This window comes from Gymnogyps californianus, chromosome 1, assembly GCF_018139145.2.
Source record: "Gymnogyps californianus isolate 813 chromosome 1, ASM1813914v2, whole genome shotgun sequence".
Lineage (NCBI taxonomy): Eukaryota > Metazoa > Chordata > Aves > Accipitriformes > Cathartidae > Gymnogyps > Gymnogyps californianus.
In genome coordinates this window covers 69,130,769-69,151,409 of record NC_059471.1, presented here as the reverse complement: position 1 = coordinate 69,151,409, position 20,641 = coordinate 69,130,769, and the positions used below count along the sequence as shown (strand labels likewise).

At 38.1% G+C, this 20,641-nt stretch overlaps 1 protein-coding gene across 1 annotated transcript in view; it reads left to right on the top strand.

The window, feature by feature from the left end:
• Positions 1–20,641, top strand: part of NCK2 (NCK adaptor protein 2) — an 88,533-nt gene that overhangs the window by 46,451 nt on the left and 21,441 nt on the right. The window contains exon 3 of the mRNA XM_050914908.1: positions 9,765–10,006. Coding sequence (XP_050770865.1) covers positions 9,781–10,006 — 226 coding nt within the window. The 5' untranslated portion in view covers positions 9,765–9,780. The remainder of the gene's footprint in view (positions 1–9,764; positions 10,007–20,641) is intronic.

The following is a 20,641-nucleotide window of genomic DNA, read 5'->3' as shown; positions in this document are numbered from 1 at the left end:
CCTATTAGACTTTTTCTCTGTAACTTCTATTACTATCATTATCTATCTTTTAAGCATAGGTAAGTTATAAGGCTCCTAACTAGTATTGCAAAACTTTAACGTATGTTGCTATAATACCAGCTTGTTCCTGTAGAATACCAGCTTTTTGTCCTTTGCAATAGAATTTTAAATTTAAATCATCTGTCAGAAGCTAAAAATGAACATTGCCTACTTTATAATAGGCATGCTGTTCCAAAAAGGGTATAGAAATATCCTTTTCTTTTTAAGTAAGACATCAAAAGATTTTTAAAAACTTACCTTCCCAAAACAGCAGAGTGCTTATCACATAAATAGGAAAGATAGTACTCAGTATTATGTTTTAAAGACCGTCACACTGATTAAGCATTTGTATCTTGAACTGCCTCAGACCAGGAAATTTTGTGGCATAGCAGTATTACTAATGAAATTTAAAAAAATAGGGAATTGGGAAAGTTAGCTTGTATGAAGGTCACAACATGAAACAGAGTGAACATCGTATAAAGTTAGGGTGGTATTGCGTGAATTAATAGAATGCCAGAACTCAGATTTGTGTTCTTTTAGTGCTGCAGCAGCCTACCTTGTAACAGCCCGGATGGCTTTCTCTTTCTACCACTAGAGAGGTAGGAGGCTGAAGTATCTGCTACTTTCTCATATAAATGTTAGCAATTTTATTCTTATCTAATAATATTTGCCAGAGTCTTACTGTTGTGACAGCATTGTGTCCTCTTCTTGCAACTTCAACTTTTTCTGGGACAGTATGCCTCAAATTATGAACCTGTATTAGTCTGAATAATGGGTAGCTGTGATTGTGAGGTGACCTTGGCTTACAAGAAAGGAGGAAAGATGTGAGCTGGGGGATTGCCCTCACTGTGTTCGTTGTGCGTGGCAGTCTCCACGTTCGAGGGCATCCCCACTGCTCTTGCCTGGTAGACACTGGTGCTACACCTTCCTGCTGGAGTGGGGCTTGGAGAGCTGGAAAGGACCTAGGCATCACCTACAGCCATCAGAGATGGTCATCGCTAAGACTCTGGGCTGCATGCAAAACATAGGCGGGTCTCACCAAGGAGATGCAGACTTTGTGATTAAAACTGTTCCTTCTCCTTAAATGGCGAGTTTACATTTTAAAAGATCATTTGAAGCAGTCCTTGCTTATTTCATCTGGGCAGACTGATTCGTGTGCTAGGCTTCATGAAAACATCGTGTGGGAAATTTTTTTACAAACATCCTTTTATATGTTATTATATAAACATATATAAAGTGAGATTTCTTTTTTGTTGAATGGTAAAGTGCTGTACTGACTCCCTAGCAGGAAGGATGTATTTCTGGGTGTTTCTACTCTGTATTCTCCTTTATTTCTTTGTGTGTCTTTTAAAAAGACTTCTAAGCCACTTACAAGACAAAAAACAAGCTTAACTTTTGTGCTGTATTGGAGCTATGCAGAAATTCGTTACCACTAGACTAGTCTTGAGGTTTCCTGTTTGTAGTTGTTCTGTAATGCAAGATACAAGGTGCTGGAGTGTAGCTGCAGTTGTATTAGAGATTGGGATATCAGATATGTTGTGGGGCTGAGAGAAGCAAACATTGCTTAGAAGCTGTCAGAGGCATCCGGTTGAAGAAACAAAACCCCAAACCTCGCAGCATTGTGCCCTGAAACAAAGGCAGGCGATACAGAGGGGAAGAGGGATTGAGGTGTGTGGGGGCAGGCTGTTGGGTAGCTTCAAGATGAAATTACTTAGTACCGTTCTAAATTACTGATTAATTAAGACTGATCCTTCACTTTTTTTAAGATATACAGCCCGCTTATATTTTAGCAAGAAGTATCATCTAAAAAACCCACACACTTATGGTACCCGTAGAAGTGGGCTGTGGCAGGGCAGTCCTGCCTGTGGCACATGGGCCGCAGCACCTCCGATGTGATTAACTGTTCCACCGGGCTGTATCGCCCTCACAGTTTTATCTATAATTATTCTTTTTTTTTTTTTTTTTTTCCCCTAAATGACTCATAAGGAAACTGAGTACTTTTGCACCTAAGAACAAATGTCTTGGGACCTGCCAGAAAGGCTCATGGTGTCTGCTGAGACTGCCTTTGAAGTCACCCCTGCGGCTGGGCCTGTCCCTCGGCTGGTTGTTAATCTGTCCAGCATGGGTGCGGGCTTGGGTAGATGGGTAGACCTAAATCAGGAGCTCAAATGAAGTGAAAAATGTACAGAAAAAATAGTTTGTTCATGCCTATCTTCCTTAAAACCCTTTTAATAAGTACTAATTGCACATCCATAATCTGCTGGTATGCTGTGTGGGTTTTTTGGGAGGGTTCTTTGTCTCTTTCCTTTATTTTTCTTTAGGATTAGAGTTCGTCTAACTACTTGGTGGTGTTATCAAGGATCGTCTAATTTATGCTTTCAAATTAGCACAAATTGGCACAACTGTAACTCCAGAACTTCTTCATTGCTCCAAATTTTCCTCAGAGTTGACACTAAAACTGTAAAAGCTTTGTGGATGGTTCTGCTATCTTAGAGTGCATTTGAAGATTAAAAGTGTTTAAATTTTCTTATTATTTTTATACCCTAGTTAATGACAGAGAAGAAAATGGTTGTCACTGTAAAATAATCCCATAGTGTAGAAATAAATATTAAACATTTTTTTCCTACATCATGTGCAGGAAACTTAATGTTCTGTCTAATTCTGTAGTTATTCTATTGCTAATATTTAATTTATTCCAGATGCAGTTTAATAACTTTTTATAGTTCTTAATTAGCTGAACTGCACTTCTTTTGATACCTTCAGTTTGCATTTCCTGACTTGAGCTTGTTGCTATCAGTTTTTCCTTTTCAAAGAAAGGACTGGGGGAGGGGACACAGAAAACCTCTAGAGCTTTTTACCTCACTTTTTAAACAGGATATTCTTTTAACCATATAATACTTCTTTCATAGATGCTAAATTGTGAGAGTGGGTTGGGAAATGTAACAAAACATTCCTCCTTCGCAGTGGATCCATTTATTTACATCTTTGTTCATGTTTATTCTTTACAGCTTCCGCTCATCCTTGCTTTCAGCTTTGGAAAACTGACCCTCCTAAAGTACCTACAGCGGCTTCTATTGATTGTGACTGTGTCTTCAGTTTGCACATCAAAGTAAATTAGATAATAATCACTTGCACTTACTGAGCTATCACTTTTAGTTCTGTAGTCAATGCATCCTAATGAGACCTAATAGTGAAATACCCCAAATTAATTGTCAGACTTAGGTTAAAACAGTCAGCCATTTTGGGCAGCCCAGGTATGTGGGGTTTTTACTGCTCAGGTGTCGGTTTGACACCTCAGAACTGCGTAGCCAGAAGATGAATGTTTGGTCACTACAGCTATTTAGTTAACTTTCTTTAAAAGTTGGGGGGGAGTATTCTTACAATAATTTTTGGTGCAGTGACCTCTTTCCAAAGAAATGTGTCCCTTGGGGTGGGTTGACACACATTATATGCCGTATTAAAGTGTTAAACTGCGGAAGCAGTTAGACAAGGAGGCCTTTATGTCATCCATCTCCATTTGTCTAAGCACCAGCAAATAGTCCATGTAACAAAGCATGGAAAAGGTTTTACTGGTTTTAACAAAGGGCTGCGATTTGCCATAATTTGGGTCAGCTTGTTTACTTTTCTAAACCTCTGCATTTTGAGATTTTCTTGTAGCAATCATTAGAAATGTATCTTGCTTGGTTTAGGTTAACTTTGGCCTTTGCATGAAGGAGATGATATTTTCCTGTTTTTTCAAATGTACATACTTCAAGTGTCAAAAATGCTGTGTTCTACTGGAAATAGCTAAAAGTATGTCCAAAAGGTGTATTCTTTTTCACAAGTTTTCATTTGAATTCACATTTCTGTTCTTTATAACGCCTTCTGAGCTCTGTCTTTGAGTTTGGTGCTTTACTGATCCCCAAGAATCAAGTGAGACAATCTCAAATGTAGAGAGATTTTTGAAATCTTTCTGTATGTCAAAACTATTCATCCAGGCTCATTTAAAAAAAACTAACCACACACCCACACATGCAAAAAAGAAAACAACTGTAAGTGAAAACAAAGCTTCAAACCCCCTGAAACGGTAGGCAGGCTAACCAGAGATTGCATCTTCATGAATAAGAAAGCTTCAGACGTAGAGTGTACTTCAGATGAAGTGATCTAATACAAGTTATTTTATTAATTACAGAATACAGTAAGCACATCTGCTTACTATGAAAGAGGCCTTGATGGAAAGAGACTTTTTTTTTTTTTTTTTTTTAATTTTCCACAACTATGTTACCTTAGAGGACCAAATATTGCCTGTTTGTTATAGCTTACGAAAGATTAACCAGGTGAACACCAGATAGGTGGCCCGTCAGCAACATGTGCTGCAGGGTTCAAAACCCATTTTGATTTTCAGAGTTTGGGGGCAGGAGAAGGAGAGGTTGTTCAGCCTTCAAATCTTAGAGAAAACCGTGATATGTCATCAGTTAGCTTTTCATTGTCCCAAGACAATTAACTAAATACTGTATAGTAATTATGTCTTATGTAATATTGTATAGCAATTATGTGTTTTATGTACATCAGTGCCATGTAAAAGCCTCCATATCAATTTAGTGCCTTTCCTTCAGTGTGTCTTAGGAGGACATCCAATTCCAGAATAGTCTATCAATTGTCACTTCCTATTAATAGAATTTTTGCTTGTTCCCTTGGTGAGGGATTAAATTTCAAGCATTACTGTCAGTCATTTTTCAGCCATGTTCCTTTTTGCAAAATAAATTGTGAACAAGGAGAGCAACTGCTTCCTTTCTCGCTGCATCTTTAAAGCTCAACCATACCTCCTGTTTGCACTGTCCTAACTAACCGTATCCCTGACGTAACCCTGAGCCTTCCTCCTGAAGGCAAGAAAAGATGCTGCTTTTCTGCCCATTGGGCCAGGGCATTAAACTAGTGGGAGTGTTAACTTGTGTCAGTCTATAGGAGAAGATTCCAGTTCAGGTGGCATGCTGGAATGGATCCTTTCTTATTTATCATTGTGGGAGAAACACATTAGCCCTATATGGGGGGGGAGGGGAGGAAATCCAGGCTTGGTAAAAGATAATGAGATTTGTGTAACAATTATATATAGTTTGATATTGCAAATAACATCACCTGAGCAAATCTTTCACATGAAAAATCACTGGCAGATTTACAAGTTTGTGGGAGCAAATTCTCTGAAGGTCCTCTACATTTAAGTTTCCATAATCTCAAATATTGCTTTCACGGTTCAATTTTAAGCATTGGTTCAAAATGGCATAGATGGTTGTTTGTCTTTGTTTTTTTTCTGACATTGCTAAATTCTTGAATCATTGATAATTTATTGAACATAACCTTTTTCTTTCTGGACTTTCTTCTAATAAAGTCTATACAAGAGCTACAGCACTAGGTATTCCACTGATGTCTTCCTTTGTTCTGCCTTAGGGTTAGCTAATGTTCCTCATCTGTCTGAGCAGGCTTTCAGTACAGTCTTCTTATAACTGACTTGGCTGGGTTTTTGTTCACTACCTTCCTAGCCTGGCAGATTTTTCAGTTTTTCCCTCTCTCCCAAGGGTGTGTTTGTGTAGGAAAATTTCCAGGTGTTCTTCTGTGATAGGGCAGCTGCCACTGAAGACAAGACTCCTCTCCTAACAAAACCTAAACGGGAGGGAAGAAACAAAGTGGCTGAAAATACCTGAGCTCAATCTAAACTAATTAGTTGTAACATTTCAGCAAATACAATGTTGGTAAAATAAATTAGTTTACTACCACTGCTAGCAATGAAGGAAATGCTGGGTTAAAAGGGGTTGGAAGTGTGAATCAGTCACATAGCTAATGTAAGAATTACCTTTTGAAGGTCTGGGTTGTGGAGTTTTGTTTGTTTGCTCGTTTAGTGTGGTGTCTTCGTTTTTGTTTTTGTTTTAAAAACTGCAGTTGGAAGTTGGATTGCCATAAAAGTAAAGCAAATGACTGCTTGATATGGTAAACTAAAAACCAAGGCCATACGTATACTTTTTAAAGTGAAACAATCTTGTACTGAGGAAAGACACTGTTGCATTTCATAAATTTACATAGTTCCTTGCATAGGTATTTCAAAGCTTTTCACTGGGTGCTTTTTAGAGTGGGGGGGGTGTTATCCTGTCGGGTATGAGGAGAAGACTGTATTTCAGCGCTAGGACTTTTGAGCTTTTTGAGAAGGAGCATTCCAAAAGGTTGTACACTCTTAGCAGTAATGGATTTTCTTTTTCTTGATACGAAGGAGTCTCGTGTTAACATTAGAATCTATGGGGGCTGTGGTATTTTTTTTGTTGTGCAGTCTATAAGCAGTATATGAAAGAAATTTCATGTTTTGAGTGCATGTCAAGTTTTTATGGGACACCCAGATGCTTTGGAAGGCTGTATTATTGTTTTTTCCTTATGTTTTTCCCCAAATCTAGTTATGTCGTTTGTTTCTAATCTTTTGTTTGGCACACAGCTGTGTTGCAGAAGCATTTCAAAACTATTAATTCTACAGCCCCCCTTCTGGGGAACAAATGTGTACTTATTCTCATGCAAGGAAATCTTAGCTCTGCAAATGTCACAGGAAGAACCTTATTGTCCTTGATGGAGCCAGTCTAATGATGTAACCATAAGAAAGTAATTTTAAGAACTTAAATGCTAGTTCCCCACATTTAAAAAAACAAAAGCCAAAACACACCCCCCCAACCAAAAAAACCCCCAACAAAACCAAACACACACCTCCCCCACCCCCCAAAAAAAACAACCTAAAAAGCCATCACAACCAAACTCCTCCACACGCATGCATACAGCTTTAAGTGGACAAATGTTTAGCTGCAATTATATAATTATATGATGCATTTTGACTCTTTATAAATCTTGTCCCCACTTGAGTAGGAATGCTTGTGCCATTAAACATTCAGAAAAACCTGGAGTACTTTGCTGAAATGGGTTCTGCGTGAGCATGCCACTTGAGAAACTTGGCTTCTCTACACTTCTGCCAAAATTGCATCATGCAAGGGGTCTGCTTGTGAAATTACATCGTTTCTCAGGCAGAGTGGCAGTTTTACACGTTGACAATAACTGGAATTGTAGAAGTTGGGTAGCTTGGGGCTCCCTGTCCTGAGTGAATTTTGAAGGACTGTATAGTTGATGTCATCAGCCCTGACGTGTCATCTTTTCCTGTGCTTCTGTGTTTGCCCAACACCTTGGAGAAACACTTGGCGACTCTTACAACAGGGGCCAATTCTTTTTTTTTTTTTTTTTCTTCAGAGGGATAGAAAGAGTTTAGTAGTTTTCCATCAGTCACTAGTCAAATATTATGCCTAATTTGTTTTTTTATTATTAATATACTGTAATATTGATAGATAATTTTAACTTGTCTGTGTTGTGAAAATAACCTTTTTTAGAAGTGGAGCCTGTGTGGTGGTAACATCAGCCAACTGCATTGATGGTGTCCTATTTCTTCATGTTCTCCATGTCCCCAGGAATAGTAAGAATTGACCATTTTACAATTGCTGAGATAAAATAAAGTGATCTAAATTGGAGAGAGAGATTATATTGACAGCACCGGCCTCCAGAACATGCTTGATTGCAGTCCCCCTGTGGCTACATCAGCTTATCGACCTGTAGGCTATCTGTCCATTTTATGTGAGTCAGAAACCAGGGCAGTTTATTGGAGACTGTGGTCCAAAGCTCATGCTCTCCTGTGTCATTGTCAGATGGGATTATTATTTTAGGGGGGGGGGAAATTGTTGAAGGGTACAGTGACTTATTTCTTGTAAAATCATCAATTCTACCTGCATAAGTCACAGCCTGTTTGAACTGTAAGGGTTGTGTTTCTTCTCAATTGTTCAAAACATCGTAACTTCTTTTTGAATTAATCTTGGGGCTCTCAGCTATGCAAACACACATTTGAATAATGTTTTAATTGTTGTATGTTCCTTTGTGTTTTCTAATTGGAAAATCAGAACTTAAGCCCGTTGATTTCAGCTTCAGATTTTCAAAAATGTCGTCCTACCTTGGCCATGAGGGCTGACATTGCAGGTGCTTTCCAGAGCTTTGCTGTCAAATAGTTTAGCAACCATAGCTCAACCCTGTATGATGCTCTCCTGGAAACAAAAATTATTATAATTTAATAGCCTCCTCTTATCATCGAGTCCACTATTGTGTCTTATGATTATAGGTTAACTTTAAATAAGGAAAACACTTCTTTTTCATTGAGAGAGTAGACTGCTGGGCTGTCTAGCATGTAGTTTTCACAGCTTGTGCTGTAGCTAAAGGGAGAAAGTGTGTGTGCATGTGTTTACAGACTGCAGAAGCAACCCTTTCTGAATATAGGTGATATAACTTACATGCTGAATGGAATTTCTGAATGAGGTTTGGGGTTTTTTTTAATTACCTTTCTGTCATGTAAACTATTAGGTATCAGATTTCATAGGGTTGTGGTCTGCTAAGAACTAGGCAACAAAGTCAAATCATGTTAAAAAGATTCTTGGACGTGAATAGTTTGAAGTACTCTGGAACCTGTTTCTACTAATCTGGAATTTAAAGGAAATCTACAGCTTTTACTTTAAAAAAAAAAAAATCTGCTATATTGATTTTCAAATATATTCTCACCTCCCACTCTCTCCCGTCCTCCTCCACTTCCCTCTCCCCCAAAAACCCCCAGCAGCAATTAGAAAATTCTAGGTAACTTCTCAGAATTTAGAGGATAAAATCAACATGTTTTGGTTGGCATTATAATGTATTTGAATGTCACTGGTACTGGCATGGGACTTTTCTCTTCCTTGCACACTATTGTGCTCCCTCACATTGTTCCTGGTAATTACTGGGATGCATAGGAAAACGTGGAGGCATGCAGCTGTCTTTATGCAGCTGACAAATAGCTTTGGAAAAGATCATTCTTGTTACAGGTAAGTAAAAAAAAAAAAAAAAAAAAAAGACAACTCAGTCTTAACAGAACTCTGGATAAGTTTCGGGTAGGGAAGAAATGAAACGCAATCGAGGGAAGCGCAGTGGGTACTCTTCTCCGCCCCACTGACTCGTGCCCAGCGCAGGAGTGTGGTGAGCTGGGATCTTCCCAGTAGCAAAGGGGGAGCGAAGGCTTCTCCTGAGGTGCAGTCTTGTGCTGCCTGTGCAAAACATTGTGAACAAAGGCTTACTAAAGACAATATTCTCTTCTTGATGGCTGATTTCCCTGCTGAGTTACATTACTTCTTCAAGTATTTTTAACTTCCTACTAAAAAAAAGGTGGATAACTTTGTTTAAATGCAGAAAACTTATAAATAATATGTTAGTATGAGGATGAGGAACTAGGGCAGAAGGGAAACATATTTTTGGAATGCTGCTATATTTTTTTTTTTCTCGGATCAGAACTTTGAATGCCAGGTGTGGGATAGTTTTATAATGCTATATGCAAAAACTAAATGGGTTTTATAAATTAGCCTTTGTTAATGTATATCTGAATAATATTTTATATACATTCAGAGAAAGCGAACGTAATACATTATGACTAGAGTTTACTATCAAGGTGGTGTTGTATTTTAGTGGCAGAAAAAGCAAGAAAGGTCAGTGTGACTTCCCTTATTTTTAAAAGAGGTGTTCCAATCTATGAGGTTTTTCTCTGTATGGCTTTCTTATTTTTCCCTACCGTTTTCTTGCTTATTTCAGAAGAACTTGAAGAAAAAATTGAGTAAGAATTGCATGATATAATTTACTGATGAGCATGTTTTAATATTTTGTTGCAGAAGGACTCCATGAAAGATGACAGAAGAAGTTATTGTTATTGCAAAGTGGGATTACACTGCACAGCAGGACCAAGAACTTGACATCAAGAAAAATGAGCGTCTTTGGCTATTAGATGATTCCAAGACATGGTGGAGGGTAAGAAACGCGGCCAACAAAACGGGATACGTGCCATCAAATTATGTGGAGCGAAAAAACAGCTTGAAGAAAGGTTCTCTGGTTAAAAATCTAAAAGACACATTGGGTAAGTCCTTTTGTATTTTGAAAGAAGTTTAGTAGACTTGATGGGTTTCAGATTGGGAATGTAATGTGCATATAAATATTTTTTAACATACTTGTTTGGATTTTCTTAAATCCAGTTTGAGGTAACATGGATGAGGGAGGGAGTGGGGGTGAGTGAAGAATCATGTGGAAAAATCTGTAACAGGTTTTCTCACATCACATCCAGGAGAATAAGATGTTATTTTTGTTCGAGTTTGTCAGAGGTTGTGTATTTTCAGTGGCTGAAGCACTGTGCTTTCATTGAGATATCAACTGCTGAATCGTCTCATGCCACGTCCTCTCACTCAGAAGTAGAAGGATGTAAACTGGATTGTTCAGCATAGCTATCATAGCAAAGCTAAATCACTTTATGAATGGGATTATACTATGTGGCTATGTGCGACGTCAGGGGTTAAGTTTCTGTGGTCTGAGATGTTCCTTCTGCTTCCAAGTCCTTAATATGTACTCTGTTTTATACTTGCACATAAATTCTTCACAACAGTGTATCATATATATAAAATAATATACCTTTGAAAAATTTTGAGTGTATTTTGAAGAAATGTATTTGGAAGTCAGGTGAAGTGAATTTTTTTTCTTTATTTTTGCAATGATTTTTAGTGACTGATTAAATTACTAAAAACACATGGCTAGAAAAGGTTAAACATAGTGATAAGTGATCATTTTACATACAGAGGCCAAAAAAAACCCTACTAGTGGTATTTTAGGATGTAATGGATAACACAGAAACAGATATGCACCTGGAGGTGTTTTGAGGTTATTTTTTGCTTGTGTTTTGGTTTTTGCCTGTGTTTTGCGAAGTCTTACATAGGGAAAACTTATTCTGTTGCAGTTTGCTGTAGAAAATACTGACTCTTCCACAGAAAAATTAGAATTTGGTATTGGACTTTTTAGAAAGCAAAAAGGTTCACTTAAAAATAACGTGGCAATAGTTAGTGTAGGTTTATCGCAGGCATCCTGTGCTAGTGTTGCATCTAACAGGTTAGGTTTCTTGGTCACTTCTTCATTACCATGTCCTCCATTGCTGAGCTGCCATAAAGTACATGGAAATTGAGGATTACAGGATGGGTGGCAGGCAAACAAGGTTATCACAAGATTTACCATGGTAATATTTAAAACCATAGGCCTTTCTACAGATACTCTTGGAATATACTCATTACAGTGCCAGCAAATATGATTATGCCTTTTCAAAGATTTGTATAAAGAATAAACTCCAACATCAATTAACTAGTTAAAATGCCAGTTGTGACTTTAAGCTCCTTTTGTATGGATTTGTGTTGTTTAAAATATATATATTTTTTGTCTAAAAGCTACTTTATGAAAGGATTGCGTTTCTGTTGTGATAATATATCAAGTGTTTGTGTAAAATGTGGACAGTGTTTACTTGATGTGAATAAACATATTTTTATTTATATCTAACAGAGATGTGTTTAAGTGAAGGAACACAGATGTGTCCTAGCATATATGCATGTTTACCTGCTTGATCTTAACAAAGCTGCGTGCTGCAGGGTGCTTCACTTCACTATGGTGGCAACCGATGAAACAGTGTGAGAACAAAGCTTGGTGGTTTCATGGCTGAGCCTTCGCTAGTGTCGCATCTTCCAAACCTTAGCCCTTTGCACACACATATGTGGTTTTTTAACTTCTGAAGGACCGTTACTACAGTCTACTGATTCCCCTGTACCTTTTCTAATAGTTTTCTCTGTGCGTTGTTTGTTCAGCTGAGGCAGAAAATACTGTGTGGTGGAGCCTAGCTTTTTCTTTTGCAGTGACGACATGTACATGCTAAGCATACAGAGTGCAAAGCACCTCTCATGCTCTTTTATGCTCATACATCCTGTGACACTAAGAAAGTGCCTAAGCCATACCTGACCCACAAGTTGGCTCAGGATATTCTTAACACCTCCCCAAAAAAGTTGCTGCTTAAGAGTATTCTTTTTTTATAGTTTAAGGGCTGTCAGTGGCTTAGCATAATGAAACTTAAGTCTGTGCTGTGCACCACATATCTGTACAACTTTCTTTTTACCTTTCCTGAATTGGAGTCCTCAACTAAACTATAGTCTTTAAGCCTTGCTTGTCTTGCTGTACAGTAATTTCCCATTCAGAACAAGGAGACCGTGTGTCCTTCCTTAGAGGATCCTTTGTTCTGAGCGGCCATCAAGAATGCACTTTTTTTTTTAAACAAAAGCTTGCAAATTGCAAGGCTGATGCTTGATCTAGTGAAACAGCTTTTGAAAGTTTTGCTGTGCCCAGTGAAACAAGTTCTTAAGTTCTCTTTATAGAAGTATGTCTAATGTCTCATGAAACATGCCTCTCCTAAGATCACAAAAAAATTCACATTGAAATACCTGCTAACCCAGCACAGATGGGAATGGTGGTCATGAGTATTAGTCCTCAAACCGAATCTCTTTCCAACTTTGATCTTGAAGCTATTACCAAAATATCAGGTACTGAACTAAAAAAAAAAAAAAAAAAAGTCACTTAATAATCAGTCAATAATTAATCGTAAGTCTTGTGAAATCTCAGGAGAGAAGCAGGCTCTTAGTCGCTTCTAGTGACAAAGCTAGAGGGCTTTACAGAGAAGGACCCTCTGGTGTACCTGGATGCACCTTTCATACTTGCGGCACTCCAACAAACAGTTGCTCCCATGGAGATGCACTTTTCCCTACCTCTTCCTTAATCAATTACATTGCCTTGTGTTCAGACATATTTCATCTGAAAGCATTGTTATCGCACAAATGATGTAGTGTGTTGTCTATGTGATTGCCCATAGCTATCTGCCACTCTTATGCTTATCCACAGTAATTACCGGTGGTTGATTTACATTTACTTCCAGATATTCAATAAATATGAAAAGTGCCAGCCATAGTTCAAATTGTGGCAGACCCCATAAGAGCCATTACTGTTTAATTAATAGTCCCCATAGTTGGCTGTTGAAGATGCATCTTCTAAATAGTTCTTAATCCATGTAGTCTGTGTTCTAATGAAAGTTTATGGCACCAGTTAATACATCAGTGCCTTGTACATAAAAAGCCGAATACACCACAAATGTTTACTACCTTTATGAAGTTGCCTTTGTCAGGAAAACTTTTAATCTCATCAGAGAATGAAGTCATGCCTGTTTGATGGTGAAAACTAATTTTCCCAGAACTCTGTTGACTGTCATTAATTGCATCTCAGCCCTTGACTACTTTATTAATAGGATCCCATCAGCTTTACCATTGTTTGGCTTGGGGTTGGTGGAAGGTTAATGGGTATGTGGGTACCTAGAACACGCAGCTTGATGGTTTAAAACATCAGACCATTTTCAGCAATGTCTTAAGGCTTCTGGAATTTCCATTGTATTTCAGCATTTTTGGAAAAGAACATCAGCAAATAAAACGTGTTCAGAGCCAGCTCTTTTAAATGTGTCGGGTGCATATTAAAATGCTGATTAACACTTGTTTAGCATATGTTCATTAAATCAGTTGCTTGTGGACTGAAAAACTGCTCATCTCAAATCCTAAATGACCCCCGGTAATTTCTGAAGAGATATTTTTGGATCATCCTCCGTCTTTTTACAAAATAATAGCCTTTTCTGCACCATTCACTTTGTTTTTCCCCTTCTAAGGGGTTACTCTGTTATACTGTATCTTCTTTTAGTCCTGTCATCAGGGAATTTTTCTGAAACTTTTAGCTTTCCTTAAGTGACTTGGAGACATTTCAAGACTTGTAATTTTTCTGTTGATGGCTGTCTGTTTTTATCATTTTTCTGTTTGATATACATTACTTCTGTGTTCTTAAATCTCTTTCTTGAGTGAACTCTAATGGATACTTAGCTACAATGACCCCGTTTTAATTATGGAAATGTAGCATATAGGCCACCTATTAAGTATTTTAAATGATTCATCTTCTCATTCCCTTTTTTGTCTTAACTGAGTGATACTGCGAGTAAAAAGTTAATGGCAATTTAGCCATTTCAAATTACTGTCTTCTGTTTGCTCATATTGAATGAAATCTGGTAATTATTACTATTCTTAAGGCAAAAGCCAGCTTCCAGGCCTGTGATTAAAATTTCATCTTCATTCATTATAATGAAGTTTAAAATAGTTTTCTTGTACAGTATTTCTTTTGTGGGGAGGGTATTTTTTATACATTTCGATTAAGTCTTACTAAGCAAGAGACCTCCAGCATGCATCTCCCAAACTGTAATTTTCTGTAATGTAGTTCTTCGCATGCGCTGGGGGTGGGAAGGAATTCCCATACCCATTTGGATGGAGCGAGCGTTTGCCAGCACCACCCCTAGAGCTGCCTCTGAGCGTGGCTCCACGGGTTTCCCCTTCTGCAGCAAAGATGGTCTATTCTTGCTGGCTCATCTCTGTCATGCTGAACAGAAGCCTTATCTGAAGGAAGCAAAAATAATTCAAAAAAAAGTTGTTTGTGTAAGCAAAATAGAACTTCTGCATTTTTTCCATCCCTCTGCAAGTCATTTTCCTGGCAACAGCACAGCTCCCCAGGCGGCAGTGTGCCATGGGTGACTGATGCGTGTGATCCAGCAGCAGGGTGCCATTTTCATGGGAATCCACAATTTTCTGAACGTTACTGCTTTTGCTTCACAACCAGCACTGCATAATAGGGATTTCTTAAAGGTGTCCTGTCTTGCTCCCTTTAGTGAACAACCACATAAAAAGCCTTGAAGACATTTCCACTCGGTTCTTGGTGTGGGTTTTTGAACAGATGCCCAGCAAAAGAAAGAAGGTTTATTAAAAGGTACTGAAAGAGAGATTGAACACCAAGAATACAGGAGATGTGTTTGCAAAATGTGTAGGAACAACAGAAATACTAGAGATGAGTGTTGGCAATGATGGCAAATAACAGTAATCTCGATAACATTTCACAGAGATATTTAAGTTGCACGAGAGACTCTTCAAATGACTTCTTCATTAAGCTTCCGTAAGTCAGCAAAACATTTCAGTAACTTTTTAGTTTTAATTCACTCACTGTGCCAGATTTTCATGTGGAAAGTAAGAATTGCCAAGTGAGATGTAAAGTACAGAAACCAGTCCTTACTTGCATCACTGTTCCTAGTATGTTATTTCAGAAGTGTTGTGAGCATCCAGGAGTGTTTCCTGTGTTCGTCAGCCTCCATGGTGTTTACCTGGGTCAATCTGTAGATCTGTGCAGCAATTCCTGAGTGCTATACACACTGTCGCTTCCAGGAATCAAGTTTTACACCTCTCCCCTTCTCCCCTGGTTATTTTTATTTATTCATATGAAAAGAGTTTTTTCACATTTATAACTTCATATTTTCCCCTTTGGGAGCTACTGAATACCACCTTCACCGTGCCCTTCTGGAAATTGCCGGGGAAGTTAGCTCTTTTTTTCTTTAGACAGTCACTGCTTAGTAACAAGCAGAAATGCGGAATAGGTCATTTTTTAATGCAATGTTTTCTTTAACATTGGAAAACACTGTTGGTTAAGAGGTTTGGTGTACTTCCTTTTTCGATACAAATATTTCAACTCAAGTTTAAACTATTACCATCATAGTTCTGCATAACATGGTCATGAAATCTCATTCTCCAAATAAGTCATCAACCTTTAACTTCTGGTGTGTGGGTTAGTGGTCTTTATTTTTTGGTTTGGTTTTGAGGATTTTTTCTTTTTTTAAATACCTTAGTGGCCCAGTTTTGGTAGTTCTGACATGGTATGCCTAGCAGATCTAATTGTACAAGGTGGTATTTTGACATTCATCAAATCGCTTCTAAATCTTGTCTTGAGTACTGAAATTTGATTACTACTTAAGTCTTTCACTGGTGAAAGTTACTTATGTGACTCTAATTGAGGTGGTTTTTAACTGAACTTTTCCAGTTCTTCAGCACTGGTTTTTAAAAGTGTAATCATGAGAAGCATACACAGTATTTCTGGCGCAGCCATAGCTATAAATTGAGTCTTCTGTACTCTGTGCTTGATGAATTTGTGTGTGTTTGTCAGCGAACTGCCTTAGCCATATTAGCTGCAAGATCGCAGAAAAAACATTAAATTGGTAATATGACCAAGTACTAGTTTGAAAATATTGCTATTAGTTCTTAATTAGTTGTTTTCAATTTTAGTATTTTCTGGACACCATGTGGGTGTAAAATTTACTACAGAATGAAAGAATGGTGGAAATAAGAATAAATATGGTATCATTGTATAATAAGTATACTGTTGTATAGCACAGCCTCTTAAGCCTTGTAGAGCTCATGTTAATAAAAACAGAGCTGCCTTATAAGACAAACAGAAGTTATTTTAATCTCTTTAGAACTTTGAGTTCCCGATGTTGTTGCATTTCATTGTCACAGACTTGTAAGAAATGCTAGTCTTTCCACTCAAGAGCAGGCATTTAATAAATTTGATTTTAAAAAATAAATAACCAACCAACCTTCAGAACTTTCTACAGCATGTAACTACTTGTCAAATTATTTATCATATATAAAGATTTCTAAGAAAGAATGATATGAAGTCTTTCATTTAGCAAAACACCTCTAGTTGAAATTAGCAGTAAAATCCCCTTGTAGGAATTCTACGCAAATAAAAGTATTTTTCCTGTGTCACTTTATGTTGCTTTGAAAGTTTCTAACTTGTCAGAAAATGTGGGCATGATGGCAGTGGCATGTTTGTAATGTCTCTTGGAGGACTGGATGAGGGTAAGTCATCTGTATTGGCACTTCTAAGCAGTCAATATACAGGCATTTAAGTTCATCTTTACAGAGAGGAAGTAGTTGAAGTTTTTATATACAGCACAAATTCTTGCTCAGTTTCATAGAATCTGTGTGTTAAAATAGCTTATTCCATGGTTGAATTTGTTCAGCAAAAGCACTTTCTCTGCTGTGCTTCATCCTGCTTTTTAGTTGCATTGCTCAAAGTAAGCATGTTTGTTTGTGGGGCAGGGTTGCAACAGTAGTGACTCTTCACCAGTGATGAAATTGAGAAACATGGTTTTGTGGTAGTGAGAGAAGCTGATGGGAACTCTGTTTAGGTGTGGTGTCTTTGGTGGTTTGGAAAAAAAAAAAAAAGCTGGAACAATTGCATTTCTTCCATCTTCACAGTAATAATAGATCAGTCTGGTTGCATGTATTACTGTCATTAGATGCTGAGAAAGGAGAAATGGGAGATGCTCACAATGATTTCAAAACACAGGGAAGAGATTTCTTCCATTCCCATCTAGAGCATGTGGAGTTAGGAGCTGGTAGTGCTGATACCACTGGAGTGGTAGCAGATGATTTGTATGATAAGGAATTCAAATGCTTTGCTACTTTCTGGAAACATATCTGCCTCATGATCGTCATCAAAACCTAAACTTAGCTTAAACAGCTATTTTCAGTTCATTGATGATCTTTGAATATCTAGAGACATATTCAATAGCAGTAGCTCTGCATATGGAAAATGATACAAGAAGATATTGCTGACAGTAGGGTCTGCTGTCTCACTATCAATTTGATATATACATAATGGCAGAAGAATATATTCATTTTGAATTAGTGTTACTATTATGCATGTTAAAATAGTTACCCAGAATGCAAAACAAACTCACAAAGTTATGGTTATGGACCTATTGTACGCCTGTAAAAATTTGAATAACTTTATGCGTATCAACTATGTCCAGTGAAAGTAGCATTAAAGGAATTGAAGTTTCTGCTTTGTAGAACTAAAATCAGACTTTCTCAAAAATACCATGTTATAATTTCTAAAGGAACATGTGCTTAAGAAGGAAAAAAATCTGAAATTGCAGAGCAGACTTAATGCAAAAAAAAAACCAAACCAAAAACAAAAACCAAAAAACCCCAAAACCCAAAACAAAATAAAACACAAACTTTATGCTTTTTTGTTACCTGCAGCAAAAAGACTTGAAAGCAAAGAAAATTGGTAAATATTCTGGACAACTCAAGATACAGAGTAATGCTTCTTTTACTGCTTGATAAAAGACTTTCTCTGCCGGATGTATGCATCAGGCACTTTACCTGATCTGAGGTGAAAAGCCAAAAGCAGCAATGAAAGCAGAACCCGCAGCTTGTTGCAGTGCCCTCGAGCTCCAGTGCTAGCTGGTGATGGGAGCAGAAGTTTGTTCTTTTTTCAGTTTACAATTGCATGTATTATATTCTGCTGAAAGTTTGTCTTAACGTGAATTATTTATTGGGGTGGATTATTTAAAGGATTTGCTGCTTCGAGAGTTTGAAACATATAATGGAAACTACGATGTGTCCTACCTTTCAGCAGATTTTTCTAATACGATGGTTGCAGTAAAATGTTGCAAGGCTGAAGGCGTAAAGAAATCTTGCTGGTTTTAGTCCAAGTTGAGTGAATAAATTTGTTCTTTGTGTTGTATTAGAAGTTTTGTGTAATAGGTACTTCTCTCCCCCCTCCCCATGCAGCATGTGTGTGCTTGGAGGTACACTTTGACATTTACAGACTGCAGAACAAGCCTTTATTTTAGTCATAATTATGTTCTGAAAAGATAAAAGGATCGCCTTAACTCAGTGTGGCTGTGTGTACTGGTGTCTTTGGTGGTATTACTTCCGTCAGCTGTCACCTTCGAGGACCCTTGGTTTTGCCCCTCTCTGAGCCCGTTATGTTTCAACATGTAATCATGTTTGGCCTTAGAGCAAGCCCAAAAATTAGCTCCCAAGGTAGTTTCATCATTCCCTATTAAAGAGAGTCACCCCATTGCTGGTAGCTCTTCCTACACCCTGTTCCAGCCGTGGAGGCAGGGCCTTTTGCTCTCTTAGCGTTAAAAGTTTGTGTCTGAACCCTCAACTCTTTTGATGTTTCATTTTTTCCATAGAATAAAATCCTTTAAGCAATCTGCTAATTATTTCTCTTCTTCTGAGGCAGTGAAAATAGAGTACCTTTTTTTCCAAGTAGTGTCTTGTACTGGATTTCTTGCGTTGTGTTCCCTTCTGTCCTCCTTTCCCTCAGGTTCCTGGGAGGACTGAAGTCTGCTGAAGCAGCAGAACTGGGGCCACCGTGTGGGTCAGTGCCTGCTGCCTGGGTCGGACCCTTACGTAAGCATGTGCTTATGGGGGGATGCAGCGACCACAGTTCTTCAGAAAATGTGGTCTCTCTGCGCTCTGCGTACTGTCCTCTCCTTTAGCTTCATGTCCTAGTGCATGAAGGTCGTAGCAGAGAAGCAACAGTTGACAGTAGCTGATTTTGAGGTCTTGCGTATACCTTGTTTGATGTGTATAGCTGGGTCACCCTTCTGAAGACCAAACTAAGATGGCCGGCAAAAATCAATAGCCTGTGTATGTACTCTCAGGGACACCGTTTTCCAAAGAATTCCAGCAACTCAAAGGACAAGCGATTTTTCTGTATTGATGTGACAGCAGCTGTTCTTTGTACCATCTTAGCATCATCGGGGAATTCTTCTCATTTAGATGTGGGTATTTCCTCCAATATGCATCCCTAAATAATTCTTTCAGTATTACTGGATCTCTGTTTTTTCTGAGGCCTTGGGCTGTCTTAACATTTAATCTTCCAGGGTCTTTCAGAGTATTAATTTGTTTCTTTTTCTCTGCGTGCTCCCACTCGGGTTCCATTGCTTTCTGTTTCTCAGGTTTTTTGAAGACCTGAACAATAGATGGCCATTCTGTGACATGTTTTCATGCCATGCAAACAAAATTTCTAAATTAATGTTCATGCCAAAAAAATTGTACTTTGTCTTAGAATGTACAAGAGAAGATTTCCTTCCTTTTTCTGAGTCTCAAAACTTTTTTGTTTTGTGGAGTGCGTCCATAAAGCAGGAATCGAGATGCATGCAACGTATGCAGACACCCAGCATAAACCTGCTATGTGAAAGAAAATGCCCACCTCTGTTGTTTTTAAGGAGGAGGGTTCCAGTGGCAGAAATGGCTTTCTTTGAGAGTCACTTCAGTGGTAAACATGATTGTTTACTGACAAATAGTTTCTGTGGTCTCAGCAAACAGATTTGGACAGACACCACTCTTAATGTGAAAGGGTGGTCGGGTTGGCCAGGTGGACATTCAGGGGTGCTGTTTCTACTAGGTGACTATTTGTAGCTGTATTTTGCACCAGAAAATTGATTTAGGACTTTGGCTGTAGACCATCTAAACTGTACGTAATCTTTGCCATCACTCCTGTTTAGCAGTCTTTGGGACCTTGAAAGTGAAAGAAAAAAGAAAGGGAAAATGTGTTTTGATGTAGTGAAAATGCCGTTGTTCTTGTACATGGGCTCTACCAATTTACAAACCTGTAAGATATTTTTTTAATTGTTCATTCAGGAAGTTGTTCTCCAGAACAGGAGCTAAATTTATTACTGTATTACTTACTAATTCATTCTTGAGTTTTAATCTACAGAAGAAATTGTTTTAGTTTGTGTGCGAGTTGTGGGGTTTTGTGTTCTGGCTATGAGGGCTAAACTTCAGAGGAGACAGGCTGTTTTGTTAAGCAAGCCATTTTCCCCTGTTACTTCCCCTTCAGTGATGGGGAGGTCTGGTTTTGCATATGTAGTTGCAAATAACGTGAGAGCCCTTGATTAATGAAGCTATGGGCATTGCAATTCAGAAAGGAAGTTAGTAAAGAAAAGGTAGTATTTACTTTGCTTTCCTTTCCTAAAAGGAGCTTT